We start from the raw sequence: 23,717 nt of genomic DNA on the forward strand, positions 1-23,717 counted from the left end.
CTTTCACTCCTTTGTTTGGCGCTGTTCAGGTGCCCATGGAGACGTGAGATATTGCGCCATTTCCTTTCCTCAAAAACCAATTTTTTCAAAGGACTGTGTACATTACAGAACTCCGGAGCCTGGCGAAAAGCATTGAGTCCGGTACAGAGCTTAGTAGAAAATAGGTATACAGAGGGACGCAAAGGCGAGACTGTGGTCTCCCCAGGCAGTTTGGTGGAGGTTTTGGCATCCGTCATAGCCTGGGTTGCTTTGGGACGTTAAACTCCAGAAACCAAACCACACCATAATAGATCTCCTGGAGGTCCTAGATACTAAGCATTTAGAATGCTTTTTGGAATTGCCAGAGAGACAGCCCTTTGTTGTGACCTGCTGTGGGGTGGCTTAGCGTGTGTGGCGTTTAGCAGCTGAGGCTGAGGTCACGGGAGTGAATCTTGAATGTGGTGTCTACATTTTGATGGCACCGAAATGTAGAATTGGGTGTGTGCTCAGCAATGTTATTGCTCATCGAAGAAACCCATGGCGGTTGAAATTAATCCGGAGGTCTGTGCTACGGCGTCTTTTGTAACAACTGTTTATCTTTGAAACGTTAAATCTGATATACCACTTCCTCTTCTATTCTCCTTCACTTCTGCTGATTATCCTCCAGGTATGGGTGTCTTGTTCATTGCACTTGCTGCTGCTCAGCCTAAGAGTTCCTTGTGGCTTGCAACTGCCACACGTGCAGGCAGCGGTGGGACTGGAGGGACCCGGTGGCCCTGTGAGGACTCTGGGAGCACCCCGGCCAAAAAGATGGCCTCGGGGGCTACCGTGCCGGCATCCCCCACAAGCCACGAGGGTTCCCCGCGGCCATCGTTCTTGCCCGTGCAGCAGCAGCCGCAGCCGGCTCAGCCTCAGCCGAGGGTTCCATGTGGCCCCCGCACTGAGCCGATACCAGTGCCATCACAGAAGCGGGCCTTTGAGCAGATGCAGCGCAGTGGTGGCAGCAGCAGCGGCGGCGTAGCCACAGCGACTGTCGCCGCTCTGCCCTCGGAAGGAGCCGCTTCGCCCACCGAACCCCTCACTGGTACCTCATCATCGCCACGGGTGAGATCTCTTGCCTGATGACGATGCCTAAAAAAAGGACTCTGATAGGATAAAGGACATGCATAGGATCAAGCGGGATGTTTCGGAGGAGCGCATGTATTTAGGCCAGTTCGTGTATGGTCCCTAAACATTAAAATGCAGGGACTTCCTCTTGCCTATAATATTGCATAAATAATTCTCGCCACTTTCGTTCAGGGAATCTTGCATGAATTTCTGGCAGTGAAGGCTCATGACAGACCTGTATAGCTGTACCTGTACAGCTTTGAAAACATGATTTTGATGTTTCTGCACTGCTAGTTAGGTATGTTCCTCTGAAGGCAAGTGGTGCACTGTCATGTCATGCTTGCTGCAAATACTGGTGCCCCTTTTTGTGTGCTGGTATGTGCAATGGACACAGAGAACAGACAAGATAAGATGGGGACTAGCAGCCACATATATTATTTCCCCTAAGTTTCCGTCAGCAAGATATACAACATATCACTAAAGTGATCTGCAGTTTTCAGTATAGGTTTGATCTGTATTTTACAAACAACATAAGAAGGACTTGACAGAAACATGCTTGTGGTGTATGACAGATGGTTTGTATGATTTGCATGTGATTTTTTCCGTGGTATTTTGTTGTCGCTGTGAATGCTTGCATAAGGGGTCATGCATTTTGCTCATGACACCCTTACTGGCAAAGCGTGTTCAACTGGCTGCCTTACTGAACAAAATAATGCACCCCTTAATGTGGCTAGCTTTGTGCAAAGACAAGTTTTGTGCTAAAGCCCTGCTGCCCTAGTGTCACTCTGCAGATTTGTTGAGTAATCTCATATACAGTAAAATCTCAGTGATACGAACCTCACGGGGTCATGAAAAATATTTGTATCATCCAAAAACGAACAAATCTGTGTGCGGAAGCACGGGAAATGAATTCACGCGTACTTCTTTACTACTGATGAGATTTGTTAGAGCTGTACATACCGTGCAAGTGGCGATCACATTGTTGGTGATGAAAGGAAATGCCATGCTCCATTGCTCAGTGCTTGCAGTGCGTACTGTGTGCCTGGCGATCATGGCATTCGCTAAGCAAGGGAAACGCTTTTTTCTCGCCAATGTGCTTGCGGCTCTCGCGTCCGCATCATGTGTAGTGGCACGCATGGGAGGATGTGCGAAACATTCGAAAGTCCACCCATTGTTGACGATGCACTTTGGCCAGGGAATTTTACAAATCCGTATCATGCTGAAGTTCATGTCAGCCACTATCGTATCATTTAGATTCTACTGTATTCTTCGCTCTCTGTGCTCTATGTGCATGCATAGAATAATGCGGATTTTCACTGGGTGTACCAAATTTTCTCAAGGCGCACACCATGAAAAGTTGCTTCTGACTGTGGTACTACGGCATGAATGTGCTTATAGCTTCTTTTTACTGTTGTTGTGTGAAGCTGATGCAGCTGGAACGGAAAGACTCGCTGGGGTCGAACTCGAGCGACCTAGGGCGCAGGACACCAGATTTCTCCAACCTGTCCCCTCCATCAGGTACGTGGCTGTTGCAGCTAGCGGGGTGGAACCTACTTGTATACCGGGCTTCAGCTGGGTGCACAACAGCTGTACTTTATACTGGCATCATGATTTAAACTGTGGGTGGCCACGGCATTTCATTCGTGTAGCGAGAAGTTTCAATTACTTGGAATTAAATGGTGTCCAAGAACCACATTACGGTGCATTTGGTTGAACGAGTTGTGCACAAAGGCCTGTGAGCTTTCACAAGCTTGACTTTGTGGTGTTGATGGCCTGCTTCTAGTGGCGTCGCAGTTTTTTGCCACTACTGTTCCTGACACCGAATGCAGCTTGACCTTGAAGTGGTCAGTTTCTGTTGAATGGAGAATATTTCTTATGTAGTGGAAAAATTGACTGCGGAGGTGTCTTATGCTGTTCCTTCACCATCTGGTTGATAGTGTCAAGTCTGTATCACTGCATCTTGAGAGGTATGGAATTGCGCGTGTGCCCTCACAAAGTGTCTTCTGGCCACTTGCTGTTGCGCAGCAGGTCTGGGCATTTCTGCCATTCACACTTGAATGAGCAGCAAGGCCAATCAAGCCTCCTGGCCTGTGGATGTATAGAAGCACCTGTCGTATTGCAACTTCAGTAGTGTCTATGTACACTTGTTGAGGAACTTGTGGGGGGGGGGGGGGGGTTGTTACATTTAGTTAGACCACTTGCAGAGGCTGGAAACCGATTGATATAGGTATTAAAGTCATTTTACTGAGTGTGTACCGTGTCAGTGTATTGTAACCTATAGCAAACCGATAGGAATGAGTCATATTGCCGCATATTGATTCTAGTTGTAGGGTGCCACTGAAAAAAAAGCTTGCTTTTTACCATGCCTCAAATCTTCATTTTGCATATGTTCAACATCTCTTTGTTTTCCCTTGCCTGTGAAATGCACAGGAATGCTGCCAGGACGACAGCACTAATTTGTCCTTCCTCCTCCCTGCAGTGCAGTTCCACATTGGGACTCCGCCCGGGGGTGGTCGTCGGCGCCACCTGAGTGGAGGCACCCCACCGAGGGTCAGGCACTCCATACCCATCGCCACCTCGGGATCCCCACTGCGACGACACTGTGAGTATGCCCTTCCCTGCCATGGCCGTCTGACCACAGCCGGCATTACACTGCCAGCGAACTCTTAGGGGCTTCTAGAACCACGGAGCCAAAGCTTTATTTTAGACAAAGGCAGCAGCAGCAGCAGCAACAGCTAAAAGTTATTTTCTGTAGTCAAAAATTTCACGATATTTTAAAAGCAGCAAACCGAGCAGCTTGCTTTTCTAGGAATCGCATTTTGTTTTTGACGTATGGTAAATAGAGTCCTTCATCTGTCTTGATATCTTTGAGTGAGTTGACGAATCTTGTGAGTGGTTGTAAATAACCTAGTATACTGTCCTGCTGCGTGCTTGCAGATTTTGGTCTGCTGTGCTTGGCTCTTTGGACTGTTGCATGTTGTCCCATTCTGCTGTTTGTCGGGACGTCATCATAGCTGTCACTGTGATCCTATTTCCTGTTGAAATATGCTGCAGTTTGTGGCAGTCTGCGGAAAATGCAGACCTTGGCTGTTGAGAGAGAGTACTGGCACCGTCTAGGCAATTACATTACTTGTGACAGCTAGAACTTCCGTGCTTCTCACTGTGAAGCCCCGCTAATTTTATTTCACTTGTGTAGGAAATATTAGCGGAAACTGAGGAGCGTTAAAAGCAGCATAGCAGGTGGTGACACGAGGTAACCACACTGTCGTACGCATTGGACTGTGACAGAGACTTGTACAGACATGCTTGGTGCTGCACAGCTGTGTTTACTTGGTGTTGGGGTCCAAAAGAAAATTTTACCAGTGTTCTCCCAAGTAGCTGCAAATTGAGAGGAGTGGTCTTGCGCTACAAAAAAAATGTTGGGTGCTTTTTGTGGTGCTGGTGTAGTTCCCATCGCCTCAGGCATTTGTGCAGCACAGTCTCCTGTCTTTGCCATCGTGCAGTGTGTGGCATGGCTAACGTGAACCAGTTGGCAGTGCTGAATGGGAACCCCCAGCAGCTGCCGCCCATCCTGGGCTCGCCCCTGGCTGGCCGTGAGGGCGACATCGGTGCTGTCGGGGGTCTCAACCTCAACAGCCTGCGGGGCACAGCCCTGGCCACCCGGGCTATGACCCTGCCCGAGATGCGCAGGGACAGCAGCAGTGGATCAGGTACATACACAGTTGACGCTCTGTCTGTATGGGTTTAAATGATGGTTGACATAAGGGGCATGAGTGGGTGCAGTGGACTCTTGATAATTCACCTTCAGCTGGTAGCTGTTACTCTTATCATGGTAACACCTACTTTTACCAGGAAGATACACTGGTGATTCATATGCATTGGCATACTGTACTTTTTTATTATTGCTGTGGCTGCGAGTGCATGCAGTTGTGTTGCAACTTTACCCAGTTCCTCAACAGATGGCTCCGAGCCTCCCTTTCTAAATAAATAGCACATTCATTCATTCATGTTATCAGTGGCCTTTGCACTGCGGTGTTAGCAGTAGTGTGTGCGTAAAGAAGGACACAAGACAGCTGACCGTTCCATTGTTCCCCTGCTGCAGACCAACTGGACGGTAGCCTGCACAAGTCTGGCAGTGCTGGGGGCAGGCTGTACGACCACGGGGCATTCCTGCGGGGAGCCAACCTGGCTTCTGAACAGGCTGCTCTTGGTGGGTGCCTTGTTCACCTTGCACTGGTGGAGGAGAACTGGTGGTAGGGTGCCAGGGTTCCCTCTTGTTGGGCTGAGCGCAGTGCAGACAGAGGACGACAAAGTTATTGCATTTGGGCAGATGGCAGTGCTACTTTGTTGTTGCTACTGCCAGTGAAGCCGCAAAATGCCTGCTTTCAGTGGAGAGGAGGAGCATTGGTCCAGCTAGATTACTTTAAAAACCCACACACAATTCGAGGTGTAATCGGGGGTTAGAAAAAACGATAAAAAGAAGATTTCACCTGTGTATAATGCGGGATAAGGAAATGCAGTCAGATCGAAGACTAGTTCTGGAAGTCGCGGAAGCCAATTGGCATACGCTGACTTGTTGGGTACAACACGTGTGCGATGTGTGTACCCTGTGCACCAAATATCTGGCAGGTACAGATCTGGACGCCGCACGCATGTGCAGACAGTTTATGGATACGGGTGAGTATGCATGCTTCGGAAGTCTTCGGAGTCGGTTTTAGTGATCGTCATCGTCAGATGTACTGCCTTCTGAGGGACTTTTTTCAGAGATGCATTTCCATCGAAACACGCCCTCAGTACCGTTGAGCATGTTCGATATCCCGTCTTTCTTGAAATCTTGACTGACCAGCTGCTCGGGAATGCTGGGCCCAAGCGTTCCCTACCCAACTGGACAGCAAAGCTGGAAAGGCCTTTTTCCGGTGGCAGTAACCACAGCATTTTCTCACCTCATCCAGTCCATGTGGCAGTGCTTGAAGTTGTGCCTATGCTTTCAGCATCTACAATTATACTTTCCATTTAAAAGCAGCCAAGCACTGCTCCTGTGGTCTCGACATCGTGTAAGGTGTGATCACCCTCCTTCTGATAGTGTGGGTGTCATGAGGTCATGTCGGCATAGTGAAATGGCGTCGAAATCGAAACTACCAACCTACGCCACTGCTAGGTAGCGTCTCTTCTCGCTGGAATAGCAAAACCGGAACTGCGGATTTTGGCTGAAAATTGTTCGGATCCGCATATAATATAACGTGAAAATTCAACATGCTAAAATCTGGAAAAAAGCCTCGTATTATACGCAGGATCTTGCTGTAACCTGCTGTGCTGAGTCCTGCGTGCTACTGCTGCGTTTGTGACTGCGTTATTGTTACGCTTCCCAAGGATTGTGGCCTATTGCCCCTTGTGGTCTTCATGTTAGGTGGCTGTCTCCTCCTCCCTATCGTATTCTTAACATTGGAGCGTGCATGGTGCAGGCTCGTACAGCCCACCGGGCAGCATGGGTGCCCTGTTCCCGGGCAGTGGAGACTGGCCTGGTGGCCGACTGGGCTCGCCGGGGGCCACCGCAGTGGCCCCCTGCTGCTTCCCCTTTGGCACCTCACCACCCACGGGCGAGCCGCCGAACTTTGTGCCACCCCCTGAGCTGCCCCAGGAGACCCTGCTGGATGTGAGTCTCTTTTTCTTGATTCAGGTGGCTGGAGGGGGGGAGCTGGGAACACTGTAAATGTGTTCGAGGTTGTGGAGGCCACCTCAGAAGCTTTGGCACACTTGGTAAGGCATACTCGAGGAAAGCTTCTTCACAGTCACAGTCTGTTTAGGTTTGCCAAAAATGTTCACTTTTGATTCTGACGCAGGTAGGATACGTAAATACGATGACGTTGCTAACAAGACAGGTTATCTGAGTGCCCCTGTGTACAGATATTTGAGCCAATTTGTGGCGTTTCACAAAGGGATGACAGCGACTTAATGGTTTTACTGCAGAGTTTTCAGCATGTGCACCACTGAAGAATGCATTCCCACCCTTTGCAGCGGGAGCACAATGAGACCCTTGCCAAGCTGCACTTCATTGATGCCCTGGTGGGGTGCATAGTGGAGCTGGCTCGGTCCAAGGCGGAACCCCTGGCCGCGGCCCTCACCGAGTCTGTCTACTGGCGGCAGGTAGGCTGGCATTGAGCAAGGACCTGCACCGGCGCGTTTGGCGGGAAGCCCCATTGACATACCCGTTACCCCAACCACATAACTCATTTCCCTCTGGCTAGCATTCCGTTCCTTCCTATCTTTTCACTGGGAGGTTCAGGGGTGCTTCCCCAGCTGCAAGGGCACTTTGCGATTTTCTTTTCTTTCTGTTTATTTTTCTCTTAGTGTGTACACTTCACTGTGTGCTCTCTTGGGCCAATTTGTAATTTTAAAATTGGTTTAAGCCTGTTATATTTAGAATTGGAGGAAAGGGAAAGATAAACAATTACTGACCCTTCATACGAGCACCAACATACTGACACACATATTGACACACGCAATTTCGTACCAGAGGCTGATTAAGCATTTCACCATGCACAAGACGGGGTTTCCCTAAAATGCATCAATAGAACGGCTACTCAGCTGATGAAAGGCACCTATCTTCTAAGCAGAGCAAAATTCAGGCCCCCACTTTGAAGACTCCTACGATGCAGTAAAGTGCAAAATATGATATGATTGTACGAGCTGCATCCCCAGTGCACTTTTTTGTATGTGTGAAGAATAAAAAATAATTTAAAAGTATTCACAGTTTCTTTCTGGAGGTAATTGTAATGCAGTGGGGGGGGTCATTGATTTTTGTGAGGTGTAATTGATAATATAATTTATTTACATTTTTGAAAGTTTCCTGAAAGAAATTAGTAATGTAATTTAATTCAAAATTTAATTTGCCATGTGCACTTAGGGGTCGATGTACTGGTAACAATATACGGCATATATTGTGTTTTATGACCTTTGAAGAGTTTTGTTAGGACGTGTTCGCAAAATCTCCGCATAATTTGCGCACTCCCTCACTTAAAACCTTGGTTTAAAGAAAAAAGTGCACAAATTAAGTAACTGTAGTATTTTATAGTGCACTGCTAATTATTATTAGTCTTATTAATTTGTATTATTAGTGCACCACTAATAGTATTTTGTCAGGTGAAAGGACTTGGTAGTGGATCAGATTATCATCAGCCTACTTGTACTTTGTTGGTTGCGCTGCCTGCACCCCAGTTGTGTGTACAAAACGGAGTGCGTTCATCAAATGGTCATGCGCTCCACGATAGGATGCTAACGGCAGTGTTTCCTTCTCCCCATGTGGCAGTGCTGCACATCCCCGGAGGAGCAGGTGGCAAGGGCGCTGGGCGAGGGCCACCGGCGAGCAGAGCAGCTGGTGCTCTACGTGCGGGCCGTGCAGCTGCTGGCCTCAGCGCTAAACCTGGCACGGGACCAGGTGGCCCAGAGGCGGCTGCGGGCATCATCCAGCGTGCGGCAACTACTGCGTGGCATGCAGCAGACTCTGCACCGGTGCATGGACTGTTGCCGCCGGCTGTCCCAGCAGGGGGTGCTGCAGGCTGCGGGTTCGTCGGCACCACCCCCACTGACGGCCGATCGGCTACTCTACAATTATGCCATTGACATGGTGAGCTGCTCTCAACTGCTGCACGAAGGGCGGTGGTGGAGAGAGGCAACGGGAGGCTGGCCAGCACTAAAAAAAATGCACTCTCTCTTGTGGTCGAGAGTACATGTAAACATGAAATGCTGTGCTGTACAGGCAAAATGCACTCTTAAGAAACCCAAGAGTCCTGCGGAAGTTGTTTGTCTGGACCGTTGCAATGCAGTCAGCCTTTGACCGCTTCCTTCTTGACCTTTCAGTGCCAGACGGCTGCTATGGGTGAGCTGTATGTTCACACGGAGGAGTATACAGGCGCCCTCGATGGCACGTCGAGCGAGCACAGCCGTGAGGCAGTCACCGCCACCCTCACAGAGGCAAGTGCGCCCTTTGGCACCAACATAGTTGTGCGTATGCTGCCAAGAGCAAGCCTCGCTATTATTTGGTACTGTTTAGGGTTACCATGTATGCCTGCCTGTTTGCAAATCATGCTACAGAACAAATTTTTTGCCAGGGAAGTAACTTAAGAGCGCAAGTACAGTTGAATCCCACTACAATGAAATTCATGGCACCCACGAAAAATTTCGCTGAGGCAGGAGTTTGTTGTCGTGAAATCGGGCCAGGATGCCGGGTGATTGGACTGGATAGCTCATGAACGTTTGTTTTCCAAAAATCTGTCTGCTTTGGCCTTTTGCTGTTTTGCAGTCAGTGCCGTGGCGTTACTCCGAAAACTTCAGGCAGTGGATGTAGTTACGTAATAAACACACCCACTACATTTTCTGTAAGAGTTTATATTTTTTCCGCATGCATCATAAAAGTGCCCCTGCTTTTGTCCTGCGAGAATTCATACTGAGACAACGGTGCCTGGAGACATTTCGGCACGGACTAAGCGCGCCTTCGCCCACGTCACTGCGCATTGAATGGGGATCATATGTACCTCAAAATCAATGCTGCAGTCTTCAGAATGTTGTTCTGGTGAGACTCTGCATAGAACCACCGTCACACTGCCATTTACACTGCAGTGCACATATTAGATCATTGCACAGGTTCACCAGAAAGGAAAGGAAAAAAGACGCTACAGTGAAAGCTGGTTAATTTGGCTTTGATTAATTTGGAAAATAGGATAATTCGACCTCCGCGCCCGGTTCCTTCAATTATATATAGGAGTCTATGGGATGAAACTCGTTAGTTCAGACGGATTCCACCCCACCTCGGATAAATTGAACGACTTCGGGCAGCCACCGAGGCTCAAAAACGAAAATACGGCATACGCTTCACTAAAGTGATACCCAAACGCAGCGTCGCCATGGACATCCATTAATCAACTTGACTCGACTTTTGGCTGGATGAGCACTTGTTTTTTTCACGTGTTGGCCTTATCGACGGGGCAATTTTGTTTCTTTGTTGCTGTCGGTTCACTGCAGCCTTCCACGCTGTTTTGCTGAGGACCGCTGAATTTAGCGCGGCTCAGTTATTGAACTTTATTGGTTCTTTTCTGTTCTGCACCCGTGTCACCACTTCTCCGCCGATGGCAACTCCGGCGAAATGGCCGAAGCATGAGGCCTAGGACTTTGCTAACAAAGTGGAAATTTTACGGGCCCTAAGAGACGGGCACAAGAAGCCGTGAAGAACTAAAACATGAAAAGACTAACCTTGGGCACGTAAGTGAGAAATGAACACATTCTCCAGGCATTCGAAAGTGAGAAGTTCCAAGCGTCACGAAAGCGTCTGTGAACAGCAGCTCATCCGGAGTTGGAAGAGGCTTTGCTTCGGGGGGTGGTCGACTTGCGTAATGCAAACCTGCCAATTGAGTGACCCTCTCATCATGGCGCAAGCCGAGAGGTTTGCACTGATGATGCATTTCGATGCATTCAAAGCATCGGAAGGGTAATGTGCACGCTTCACAGAGAGACATGGCCTCACTTTTAAGACTGTCCTCACTTTTAAGACTGTGTGCGGCGAAAGAGGTGCTGTCAACGAAGGCGTTGCCAACAACTGGAAGAACGCTCAGGTGCTCAGAACACATCACCGCCTACAATCCAAATAATATATTGATAAAAGTGCTGATGAAACAGCACTTTTCTCTAAAGCTTTGCCAGACAAGGCTGTGACCATGAAAGGAGATCCGTGCATCGGTGGCAAAAGAAGCAAGGAGCGAGTCACCATTCTTTTAGCCGCCAACATGAGAAGGACAGAGCGCTTGCCGCTTGTCGTCACTGGAAAGGCACAAAAGACACGGTGCTTCAAGAACATGCCTGCTCTTCCGGTGGAATAACGAGCGAATAAAAAGGCCTGGATGACATTGGAAATTTTTTTAGGCTAGATGCAGAAGTTAGACTGACAGTTTTCCACGAAGAACTGCAAAGTATTAATGGTGCTGGACAATTGCAGTGTGCATAACAGTCAAGTTGTTTTTTTGCCGCTGAATACAACATCGGCCCTCCAACTGATGGACCAAAGCATAATTCAATATGTCAAGACCAAAGACCGCAGGCGCATGCCGAAACGTATGCTCCTGTGCCGTGAAGTCGGCAAGCAGTACAACGTAAATCTTTTGAGCACGGTCAACATTCTTGCCTACGTTTGGCACAACACTCCCGCACATGTCATCACTAGCTATTTGAGACACAGTGGCTCCGTTGTACATGAGCCTTGCGATGATGCAGTCTCGTTAGACGACAATGGAGATGACTGCCAGGATTTCAGAGGAGTTCTGCCGGATGCGGTGCCTTGTATGGTTTGCTGACGGGGAATCAAAAATACTTAGTTGGGGCAGAAATTTCGCTGTACAGCATACACCGCTTATAACGCATACCATGGGAGTCTGGAAAATCTGCATTATAAGCGGTACTGCACTGTAGCCAAAACACAGCTTTGTCATGCATTCGCACTTTCAGAATGGCCAGCCTACCTTTGAATGACCACCTGACAACACATCAGGCGCACAACACTTCGATCACAAGCAACAAAGAATTTTATTTGATCTTTTTGTCGAAGTGTCATAGTGAATGAAAGAATGATTGAACTGCATTGGTAATGGCTTCATCTTCGAAAACAGTGAGGCACTTGAGCACTTGCTCACTGAGGTTTCTCTGAGTGCAGTTTGTTGCAACAGTCGAGCGGGTCTTTGCACGAAGCTTCTGCTGCACTTTCACTGACTTTGTCGGGCTCATCCTCGGATACAGGCTTATTGCGACCGCGCACCACTGCCACGATGTCTTCATCTGTGGCGGTTACTTCACACACGCCGTCGAGGTTGATGACAACGACGAGGAGCTTATCTCGTGCCGATTGTTGAAACGCTAAATCCAAATGTTGAATGGGTTGGTTGAAACCATCATGCCCCAAAATGTTTGCAAGGCACCTGGCCATGGCTTGCAATGTCGAACCACTCGCAGGCATGCTCTGGGTCTGGAGCTCGCGAAACCATTCATACAAAGCAGCAACATCTTCATACTTTCACACGGGAATCCGGTTCGTTGCAAGCGACGCGGAGTCTTCCTGCAGCTGTTGTCGCAAATTGCCGCTGTTCTGTCAAATGGCGGACAGAGTACGTAGCGTCAGCGACACTGTAATTTTTTGACACCGTAGCTTTTTTCAAACTGCTTTCGACGTTTCTCACAATGCTCTGGTTGGTTTCGAGAGCTTGCCATTTCTTGGCTTTCGGAGGAGCAGACGTTATAGGAACTGAAGACAGCCCAGGCTGGTAGACTAGCTCACGTTGCCAGCTGACTTGCCTTTGTTGTCAACTTTTCGCTACACGCGATGACACACATCTCGCTCATGGGCTCAGGCGTCACAAGTTGCTGTCGCACGTGCGCGCGGTACGAGCAGTACTTGCAGTACTTGCAGCATCATGCCATGGGCTCGCTCCCGCTGCGGCGGCCGCCACTCCAGCATGCCCGTCTGACCATACCATCACGTGCTTTCAAGTTTTGTACAATCAATGTGTCCAACGAAGGCACATCGGAGAGTGGGAGGAAAAACGACTGCTTTGCGGCCTCTATTTTAATTTTTTTTGCCATCCTGTCCTACCTTCTGCCTTGCCTTGAACCACGCTGACAACGCCCCCCAGCCCTACCACCGCCCTGCCCCTGCTCCCCCGCCCCCTTCTTGCGCAATCTGGGAAGTACGCTCCTCACGCCCGCCTGTGCCCACGCTGTTTCGCAGGCCGCCAGGCTTTCCAGAAACCACACTACACCCGGTCTCCGGTTACGCGCTGCCGTGTATTAAGCGGCACGCCAATACAGTGAACTCTATGGGAAGCGAAGCGGTTGTCACAAAAAGCCGCTTATAATCCGGTCCAGCATTATAAGCGGTTACGTTATAAATGGCCTGAGCTGTAGTGGCGCTAGTTGTAGCCTGGTTTGACTGCAGTACCATAAATTCGAGAAGTGTGGGTAGAGGTTCAAAGACCAATGGAAGGGCTGATAGGTGGTCTAGTTAGTTGTTGCACTAGTTTAATACAACAGGAAGAATGCGTAATGCAGCTTGTATGAAGAGCAGACATTTGCCATGTAATTGCCTGTTGTGTGGCCATCCATTCGCCTTGTTTGTACATTTTTATGAAATTAAAAAAGAAATCCAGTGATGGTTCTGCTATGCCTCTGGGTGCCATTTTGCCAGCACCACAGCCAAGCAGTTGAGGGGATGCTCTTGGAGTTGCCTTGGCTGTCTTGTTTATCTTCCTGTTTCTTTTCATCTATGCAGTGCTTCAGGCGTTACCAGACGGCTCAGATCCTGCTGCACAGCCTGGCACAACAAGTGGAGAACGATTCAGACAGGGCACTGCTCAACCGATGTGAGTCTGGCTTCCATTTATTTTTATTTTTTTATGTTGTTGTTTCACTTGTGCATAAACGTTGATGCCTGAAAGTGGCCATATTACAACACTGACTTCCTATTGGCTGCTAAATAGGTATATTCTGCAAGCGTGTTTTCAGTTCTACAGCTTTTGTTCTTTGGTTGGCTCCACAACCAACTCTTGCTTAGCCTTGAAATTTGACAAACGTTGTGAAGGTCTGAAGTGATACCTTTTTAGGTCCTTCCATAGTATGAACTGAATGCGAAACGTTACACACGTGCGAATAGTGGCTTTTTTCGTTCAGAGCGACTTCAAATTGAATAGTAATTCTCTTCGAATAATTTCGAATCGAATATTGCGATTAGTCCTAGCACACAAAAGAAGGTTGAATGGCACAATAGGCATTTTAAAAATCGTGTATTTTTCAAACACACAAGACCATTACATGAAAAAGAGAGAGAGTGCATTAAACTATATCACACTCATTGAGGCTGTGTCGATGTCCTGCATAAGTAGCCACCAGGAATTGGGGAGTTGGCTTACATGCAGAGCCGACAAATTATGTGGGGTGTGAGACCTAGCTATGAAATCCCTGGTGTGCTGGCCTTAATTGCGATTGCGTTGTTATGCAGCTATTGCTTTTAAGCGGCGACTCCAAAAACACCAGCTAGGCGTACGCAATGCGCTCCCAGCACCACCCCGCATCAGGCGTCGAAAAGGGGCACCCGTCACAATGTGCCTTGTGCTTGCTCCTCTCAGCTCGCGCCGTCATGCTTGATTCGCGAATTTCACGCGGAAAATAGCGGCTGCAGCACCTGCAGTCTGCTCAGACTCGTTCCTCAAAAATAAAGAGAACCACGCCTCCTCTGATGAAATAAAATTAGCATACCGCGATCTGCGCCTGCTTTGGTGATCCGATTCCGCTGGGAGTCACCGCGCATGTGCAAATCACCTTGAGGACGCCACAAGGTGACAGGAGCCAGCCAGTGGAGCTGTTCGCATGCCTGCCCTGCCGGGACCACTCAGCGCGTGTGCACTAGCGGCACGCGGAAGCGGAGTGCGCTGTGCTAAATCTCGCCATTGATGCACACCATCCGTGCCGGTTACGGTGCGTGCGCTCTGCGGGTAACGTGGCCGCAGACACCTGGCAAGTACAGATTTGGATGCTGTGCTTCCGCCTGCTTGCGTCTGTTGCTGCAAGCATGCCCAGACCGGCTCCTGCATACGTGCCGGAGTGCAGGCACACAGCCGGAGTCGAGGCTTTTGTTGCACGTGTACCGCATTGCGATCCCCGAGTACAAAGCAAGAGTTCCGGAAACGTTATTCGCTCGGGACAAATACTACCTCGAAATTTGGAATACCAAACATTCGGTTAGAATTGAATATCGAATACTTTACTATCCGACCGAATGTTCGAAATTATGGAATATTCGCACAGGACTGTGAAAGGTGTTTTTCCTGGAGTACTGTGTGGCAGTAAAGGCATCTGCAACAGACCTAGTTTTGAGCAGTGACACAGGAGGGTACTAGAGGCAGGACAGCGTGGGGAGGCGCAAATAGGATGGAAGAGCAGCGGAATAAAGATTGTCGGCGTGAAAGTCAAGTGTGTTGGAGCTGTGTGTTGGGTAGTCAGGTGATTCATGAAATGTTTCAAGGCGGCACAGCTGGGTTTAGAGAAACCACGCAGGTAGCTTTTTTCTGCTGAGCCGTTTCTGTGGTCTGCTTGGTTTGCATTGTGTTGCCGACAGTTGTGAAACCAGGTTTTAGCAGGTCTCGCTCATCACATAAATCGAATGCAGAGAGAATACAAAAGCTGATTTGAGAAGTATACTCATGCTGATCATATTCTAAGCCCCAACTCTGAAACCCTCCTTACCTCGGCAAGAAAGCCTTGATTGATGTTATTTGGCAAGCTTGCTTAGTTAAAGGCCCTCAGTGAAGGCTTCCTTGATGCTTCCTCAACATAAGACAGCTTGAAGCTACACTTTCATGCATCCTTTCACCGCTTCTGGCCCTGGATGAGCATTACCTCTCACTACTACCCCACTTGATGTTCACTTCTGCATATGTGCTGTTGCTTGCTGCTGACAGGGAATAAGACATGAGCCCAGTGTAAACGCATTCGAAGGAAAATGACAGCGTGGGCAGATAGCATGCGCAGGCGCCATAATGCCAGTGTTGCTAGACCACATTGTTTTATGCTGGTCAATGGCAGTTTTTCACGTTGAGTAAACAAAATTAGAAGAAAGTGCTCATGCATCTGTGTAGCATATTTGCAAGATTGTAAGTCCACCTATTTCTAAAATTTTAGAATCAGAAGTGGGGTGGGTGACTTACAATTGAAACCAAAGAATGGCACCATATATAAAGGCGAGACAAACGAGATATCAGGGATGCTATAGTGTGTTTGCTATTTTGTGCTCTCTCTATGGCTCTACCCAGTAGCATACGGCTATTCTGCGCATTTTTTCCAGAAATATTTTTTCATTTCTTTTTTTTTTTTTAATTTCAACTGTGTACTCGGCGCTCAAGGGAGTATCGATAATCGATGGAAGGGCCATTGTTCCAATTGCGACGGAATTGCCACTCGGAATAGCACTGCTTCTGGGGAGTGTCGGTAGCTGATAGAAGAGCTGATGCTGCTCATGCGTAGTTTCTTTTTGGCTTTGTTTGATGCATTTGACGACTGCTGGCCATGTTTTACCAGTTTTCAATGTAGTGCTTCGTCAATCGTCATTTGTGCTCTGGGTCTGGGAAGTGTCTGGCGCTCGTTCACGACTACATTTAAGATGGCTGTATTTCTTTACGCCGAAAAAAAATAACAACTGCGCCAGGCCGCAAGTTCGATGTGTCGGAATGGGTGATACAAGCAGGTGTGGCGGCTGTAGCGAGGCAAAATTTTTAGCTGTTCCATGCGATGTCGTGGTGTGGCTCTTTGCAGAGTGCGGGATTTTGCAGGGCGACGACCTGCTGTGGTTGCTTGCAAAGCGGGGATTTTGTTGGACTATGACGTTAGAACAACTTGCTGTGGGACCGCAGCAGCGATGACGATGGCATCGCAAGTGTGAACAAGTAGTCCAATGACTAATAAATTTTCGTTTTGGAATGTGCCCACGGGCACGCTCACACGTAGCTGCCGATAAAGTGGCAGCCGGATAATGCTATTGTGTTCTACTCTTAAAGGCAAAGCTTGAGTTTTTGTAGTCTGTGCAGAAAAAGCAGTAATTTTTCTTAACAGAGAATACAGCCATCACTGCTGGAAGCATTGCTGGGCGTATGCTTAATACAGTGAATGAAGAGTCCAGAAAAATCCCGTGGGGACTTATAAGTTGCTTGTGAAACAATTTTGGGAACACTTCACACTTCTCGGTAAACACTCTCAAAAAGAGGGGGGGGGGCATCAACATTGGTTGTCATTGTGCTCAAGCACTGTTCGTGCTTCCAACAGGCCGGGGTTCTGTAATAGACAAGTTTACTCATTGGGAGCATGCAGGCTGCAATACTTCAGTGCAGATGAACAGAAGAGATTTGAGGGCATGATAAAGTAGTAATAAAAATTTCTCATTTAAGTCGGGGGAAATGAAGGAAAAAAAACTGTATTCTGTGAACCCGTCATTCATCTTCTATTCGGGTGGAGATATCAGATAAGACCTCAAAAAGCTTGAACACCACAGCAAGCACTTAGCATGCTCACACATTCTTTTTTGATGCACAAACAGTGCACTGATGCAAATCTTGTCTATTTGGGCATTTCAGACAAGGATGCGGTGGAGAAACGACTCTATGTGCTCCAAAGCGAGGGCCTTGTGTGTGCTTATGACTCGACCTGAGGAAGAAGAAGAGGCACTACTCCGCCACCCCTTCCACATCCTCCTTGCTGCGCCTCATCCTCTCTCACCGGCGTGCTTCAAGCTGCTGCTGCTGCTACTGCTGGGTGGCTCCATCGCCCATTTTTTGTCTCTTGTTTTTTGCCTGCCGCCTTAATTTTATTCATGGTTGTTTAGAGAGCTGGACTTCTTCGTCTTCACATACTTGCATCTCAGCCATTCACCACAACCATCCATCATGTCCTTTCCCTTTCTTCCAATGATGCGCACAATTCTCACCTTTTCATTATTTTAGTAAGAAAAAAAAAAGTCCTGCACAATGCCGTGTCCTCTTCATACTTCTACTGTGAACCTGCACTGTGAGAAATTCTTGCCTGCTCATTGCAACTTCAGCGGCAAAGAGAAAAAAAAGTGCCAGCTAATTAATATAATGATGGGTTCCATGTCTTTAGCCATGGTATGCACCATGGTGTTTGCAATCAAGCAGCCTCATAAACCATCAGTCTTTTTGTGGGCTGTTCGCAATAAAAAAAATGTAACAGTGAATGGAAGCAACTTTTGGCAGCTTAGCTGCAGGAGTCAAAACTGTGCAACCGAGGCAGGAATGCCAAGCAAAAACCCCCTCGCTTTGTGCATCGTCGGTCCTCTGTCTTTTCTTCTCCAGCGTTCTGCTAGCATCCAAGTTACAGAGCCCTCCGACCCCTTTCTCCAAATAATTTATTTGCCACGCTTACTTTGTTCTTCACATTTTTTTTTTCCTCGACTCCAGACAGGTGTTGCGGGGAAACTTGTGATAAAACCTTATGTGCACGCGGCAAGGCTGATTGCGCCAGGCACTTGGTTCAGTGCAGTAGTTGTCTGTGGACCAAGCTGTGCATGTCTAAAGAGGCCACAACCTCGGCAGGCCGCCAGCTCCTCTCCACCCCTCCCCCTCGTCCTTAACATGCCCGCGCTTTTTACCGCTGCCGCGTTGACTAGTCAGATAGCCTGAGTGAGAAAGACTGAAGTAAAAGCAGTTGATGAATGCTGAACCGCTGTGCATTCCGAACCCGAGGCCACGGGGCTCCTAGTGACTGTGTTGCTCATGTCTTGTTCTCTTCGAATACTGATAAGAATTACTTTTGGTTCCTCTTCGAGTGTTTGGCCTAGTTTGATCTTCTTCCTTGTCTGTTTGGTCTGTAGCTGATGTAGTAGGGGCAGAGTTTGTTAATGCTGGTGAAGCCTACAGCGGGATATTCGTAGCATTGGTAGTTAAAGCTGGAGTGTTGTGTAGCTGAAACTAGAACCTTTTTTTCCCGGTTTGTTCATGTAGAAAACTAGAACCTCTTTTTCCCGGTTTGTTCTTGTTATAAACTAGAACCTTTCTTTCCGGTTTGTTCATGTAGAGACGGTCCCTGACCGTTCATCATTTTTGCCTCATTTGAAGAGGTTTCAAGTCCCTCTCTCTTTTATTCAGATACATGATTCGCAGTCCTGTCTGGGCTGTGCTTCAGCTGCTTTATCGTGCAATTGAAAAGTTGGCTTATCGTAGTAAAAAAAAAACTTGAGTTAGCAGCTATTGAAGCTCTCTGTTGAGCATTTGAGCCTATCGGTTATGCTCTACGGCTTTTGGCCTCATTATGTTTGAGAGAGGAAGTAAGTGAGACTGCTGTTGTGTAACTTGGTGCAGTTTGCTGCGAGTCTGTCTGATTGCGAAGAAGAGTTCTGTTGAATGTGGCTGCCACAGGATGTTTGCGCTTATGATCCGACAACATCAAAAATGCGACATTTTCACTATTGAAGAGTTGAGAAAATAGCGGGAAAGAGGCACTCTCATAGTTTCTTTTTTTTGTTTTGCAAGCTGTGTACATTTTCGTTCTTTCTAGTGTACCAGCTATCGAGTGCACCAGAGAAGACAGGACTGTGAATGTTCACACGGGTTGTGTCATGATGTGCAGTTGCCTTTTGAGAATGGAGTAGTCCGTGCGACAATCCTGTCCGTTTTGTGGATTGAGGTCCAACTCTAGAGAAGCAGCTCTGAGCTATCTTGGAAAGGAAGTGCTTTGAGCAGTGAGGCGTAGATTGAAGGCTTTCTTGTAGTACTGCAGTTGCAGCTCTTTATTTAAGTGCCATTTGTAGTGCCACTTGGCACATTGGAGACCAGGGGTTGCGCGAGTTTTCATGGTTACTTTAGGGCTGGGCTTTTGAAAAAAAAATGAAAAAAGAAGGCCCTGTTTTTAAGCTATTGATTTAGTAGCACACGCTATGAAATGTAGGGGATGCAACGGGAACACTTGTGTACATTGTATTCACACTGAATGTAATGCTATTTACCCCATTATTATAAGAAATGAAAGAAAAGGCAAAAAAAATGTTTTGTGGAAGCTTGAAACAAACTCACTCTGCCATTTATTTCTGCCTTTTGGCTTTTATCCCCCTCCTCTTGCATGCTTCATTTTTTAAAGAGTATGAGGTTCCTTTGGAGTGGCAGAGCGTGTGGATGAAATACATACCATATACCAAAGTGTAATTGCATGGTTTGCAATTGGTGCCACGCACTGTTTTGGTCTTGGAAGTGCCTGTTTTGTTGAATGAGTCACCACTGTAGTAGTGTGTATGTATATTATGTACGGTTATGTTGTTAAGCTCCGTTCCCCTAGGCGTGTCCCTTTCATTTGACCTTTTTTTGATAGCTGCAAATATGGCTGTGTTCAGTGCCAGGTGCTCAGTGGTACCGGGACATTGAGGAGGGAGAGAGATGTGTGGACGGGTATGTACGGTGTAGCGCTGGGCCATCGTAGTGTGTAATCCCTCAGAATTCGCTTAGACGCTGTGCAGTAGAGGTGATAGTGATCCTGCAATGTTTGAGCTCACCGGGCAGCAGTTCTAGGGACTGCAAGACATTCACTAGGTTTCATTTCGGTTTGCACAAGGGGTACTTCTTGCTCCCTGTTCTTCACTGATCTTAATGCCTTTAGCGTTTCACCGTGTGCTCATGTCATGCTCTGTAGTATACGAGAGCAATTGTCCTTGTCGTCCATCTCATTTAGTGAACGTGAGGCTGTACCGGCATCATTTTTATTGTGCTCTTGTGCTGCATGTTGCCTATTTTAGTGCTTCCGTTTGGTTTTCAAAGTAGAGGTCACTACTGGCAGTGTCTTTTTATGTCTGTGCTAGATGAGCCTAGTATGCAGAAACTCCTTGATGACCCTGCTTGTTGTATACCTAAGGAAACAGCACGATTTTAATGCAGGCGGGTATCTTTCAGAAAGCGTAGAAGGGTAAAAAAAAAAATGCTGTAGGCTGTTTGTTTGTGAATGTTTTGGAAGTGTTGTGATAATTCCTTTTCTGCTGCTATATAAAACTGTATAAATAACGCAAATGGTTGTGCATTACTAGAACTGTAGGGCGTCACCGATGCTGAATGTAGACGAGGGGAAAAAAAAAGAGCTAAGAATCCATGCCATGTGGCCTTTTTCTTTGCCGTCAAGGAAGTACATGCCACCTGAGCCTGCTGGGATCTGCATGCATAGTAGAAATGCTGCCAGTGTGTCGCTTTGCGAACAGGTTCCACTGTTTGGCAAGGCCAGCCGTTGTCATCGGAGCAGTTTGTTGCCTCTCGTGTCATTGTGTTAACTGTGCCTCCTGCAGTTACTGAATAGTTCATGTATATATATATATATTTTTCATTGTTGCCAGACTGCTTTGAAATGCACTATCCAAAATATCTCTGAGTGAGCTTTTCTTCTGAGACTGCAAGCCAGTTCAGTTGGCCAATGTACAAAGATAATGACTAGCTATCCTTTGCTGCCAACTCCACCTCAATGGATGATTGTCGCAGTGTTACCTGAGGGCACACTTTTTTTTGTATGCTTTCCCTAAGAAGTAGTAACCTGTGTTTGAAAAACTTATCACGCCCTTTCGTAGCTGCTTTTGTTTGTGGTCATCACCAAGCGCTGCATTCACAATTTGGAACTCTCCTTCTCTTAATTTAATCTATGTGCACTCCTGGCTGACTGTGTCATGGCCTAGCATTGATGTAACAAACGGCTGGCCTCTTTAAAAGAGTGGTGCCTGTTCAACTGTCGAGTTGGTTAGGAAGCTAGAGCAGAAAAGGTATGTGTTTGTGTGTGGTCTGTGTCTAGCGACAGGTGTGAAGCAGCTTTCTTTGTGCTGCAACTGTACATAGCTGTGTATACATGCAACAATGAACACTGTACATAGGCTTTGTTGGCTGTCACCTGAACACACGTGCGTGCGCTGGGTCAGAGTGCCAGCATGCTTGTCAGGGGGGGCAAGCTTTAAAACTGTGACGAGCATGTCTCCTGAGAAGTTTTTTTTTCTTGTGTGAACTACTTTTAACAAACTGTGCGTGCATTTATTATGTTGTGCATGCTGTGTTAAAAAAAAGTCTTGCAAACTGTATCGTAGCATGCTTTTGAGCTGTACTGTTTTATTGTTGTCCTTGTTTTGTCTTTCTTTGGTTGGAAGCCTTGGAAGCTTGTATTTTATTCCCGTTCGAGGAGCAGAAGGTAAAAAAAGTATAAAACCCTCACAAAAAATACTTGATCTTGTACAGTCGTTTGTAATAAAGAGTTTGTCCGCTGCCTGTAGCTTGCTTTGTTCTGTCTTTAATAATACTCTCGGTCAGTGAGCCACCTACATGTGTTAGAAGGACCAAGAAAAGGCTGTGAAACAGGCTCCTGACCCATTTCTTTTTTTAACACAATAAGCATTAAAGGCCTCATTGCACAGAAAATCCAGCTTCATCATTGCACAAAGCAACCTAGGAGGCAGGTGGGCCGCCCAGTTATGTGACCTTGGAGCGTCATCACAATCTGCCCAGCGGATAGTGAGAAAACTGCCCACTGTAGTAGGTGGCAGTTAAATTAATGATTGGTCGCTCAGGAAGACCAACATTGGTCACAATAGGCCTACCGCTGGGAGTGCCTGCCATTGCAGGCAGTGTCGCATATCTTAAGCTCTGCACCACTGCGTCAGGAGTGGTATGAGGACTTCCAGGGATCTATGAACGTAAAGTAGAGAATGACCTGATGTATATACTAATATACTATGAGGATTAGCCCATTATGCTATATTGTCATACCCTTCAGGTGGAGCTTAAATTTTTGTTACTTTGTCATTCACTGCGACGACTTGTGTAGTTGGGGAATAAATGTTAATGTCGAATGGAGGAAACCTCGCCGAGTACAGCCTTGCATCACTGGGTAGGTCTCCGGGGCTTGGTGCTTGGATGCTGAGCCCATGGTCTTGGGATTGGTTCCCGACTGCAGTGACTGCATTTTTATGGAGGCAAGATGCTTAAGATGCCCTTGTGCTGTATGTACGATGTCAGTGCATGACCCTCGAGCAGTCAAAATTAATTGAGAGCCCTCCGTTACACTGTTCCTCATGGCCCAGATGCATAGCTTTCAGACATTCAAGATGCTGCATGTTCACACACCACTGTGGTGTTTCTGCTGGCATGCACATTGGGTCCCCGTAGCCTGTAATCTGCTTCCCAGTTGGGAAAAAAGCTTTGTCAGTTCTATGTATTGCCCGATTATACTTCAACCTCAGCCACTTCCCGCCTACCAGTGCCAGCTGATGAGACTTCCTGGTGTGTGCATTTAATTATTGAGCTGATCTATTACGCCTGGGGCACAGGCGCATGTTTTAACATTCTCTATGTCTGTGTTACATGAATGTTGTTGAACAGCTAGTTTTTTAATCAGGCTTATTTCTAGCAGCTTGAACTACTGCACAGTTTCTCGACACACTTTATGCAGTCTTTGTGTAATGTGAACTAAGTAATTCTTCGTTATCTTTGTCATGAGTGTTCCTATGCGACATGTCAACAACACAAATAAGACATTAAAAATAACTACCGCTTCTCCTATATACCTGCAACAACCCCTCCCCAATTTGAATTCCTGGTGAAATCACTGCACATGCTCCAGGTGCTCTTAAGATGACAGCAGAAGCACGGGTCGTGCGAAAGAGGGAGCATGATATGTAGGCATGTAAAGCTGGATCTGTCGTGGCAGGATGTCAAGGTGCTTACTGGAGAATGTAATGTCCTGTGAAGCATTGTCTTGAATGGTAGTGAGCTGCATCTTCTTTCATTTAATAATATCTAGGTCCACCTTTGTGCTTTCCTTCAGAAAGAAATTGCAGCTGATGTTAATATGTGATGCAATCATTAAATCGGAGAGCATTGGTGCTACCAACACAGATGCAAGCTGGAGTGGATTTTTTTCAAGGAAATGAATTCACTTACATTCACAACTTGTCACATTCTCACTGTCATCGCTCCCTGAAGACATTCCTTTTTCAAATCCACTACATGTAGCACATAGAGAAACTGCAGCGTGTTGAAGGATAAAAATGACATTTAATTCAGCATGTGACAAAGGACACAGCTGAG

At 47.2% G+C, this 23,717-nt stretch overlaps 1 protein-coding gene across 2 annotated transcripts in view; it reads left to right on the top strand.

Moving 5' to 3' along the window:
• The window catches only part of Atg1 (serine/threonine-protein kinase unc-51-like protein Atg1), a 139,076-nt gene extending 117,173 nt beyond the window's left edge, over positions 1-21,903 (top strand). For both annotated transcript variants that reach the window (XM_077655073.1, XM_077655074.1), the window contains 11 exons: positions 725-1,083; positions 2,511-2,604; positions 3,566-3,688; positions 4,590-4,796; positions 5,189-5,296; positions 6,549-6,739; positions 7,102-7,230; positions 8,393-8,710; positions 8,944-9,057; positions 13,391-13,481; positions 17,241-21,903. In XM_077655073.1, the coding sequence (XP_077511199.1) occupies positions 725-1,083; positions 2,511-2,604; positions 3,566-3,688; positions 4,590-4,796; positions 5,189-5,296; positions 6,549-6,739; positions 7,102-7,230; positions 8,393-8,710; positions 8,944-9,057; positions 13,391-13,481; positions 17,241-17,314 (1,808 nt within the window). In that variant the 3' untranslated portion in view covers positions 17,315-21,903. The remainder of the gene's footprint in view (positions 1-724; positions 1,084-2,510; positions 2,605-3,565; positions 3,689-4,589; positions 4,797-5,188; positions 5,297-6,548; positions 6,740-7,101; positions 7,231-8,392; positions 8,711-8,943; positions 9,058-13,390; positions 13,482-17,240) is intronic.
• The last annotated feature ends 1,814 nt before the right edge of the window (positions 21,904-23,717 follow it).

The sequence above is a fragment of the Amblyomma americanum genome, chromosome 2, assembly GCF_052857255.1.
Source record: "Amblyomma americanum isolate KBUSLIRL-KWMA chromosome 2, ASM5285725v1, whole genome shotgun sequence".
In the NCBI taxonomy this organism is placed as follows: domain Eukaryota; kingdom Metazoa; phylum Arthropoda; class Arachnida; order Ixodida; family Ixodidae; genus Amblyomma; species Amblyomma americanum.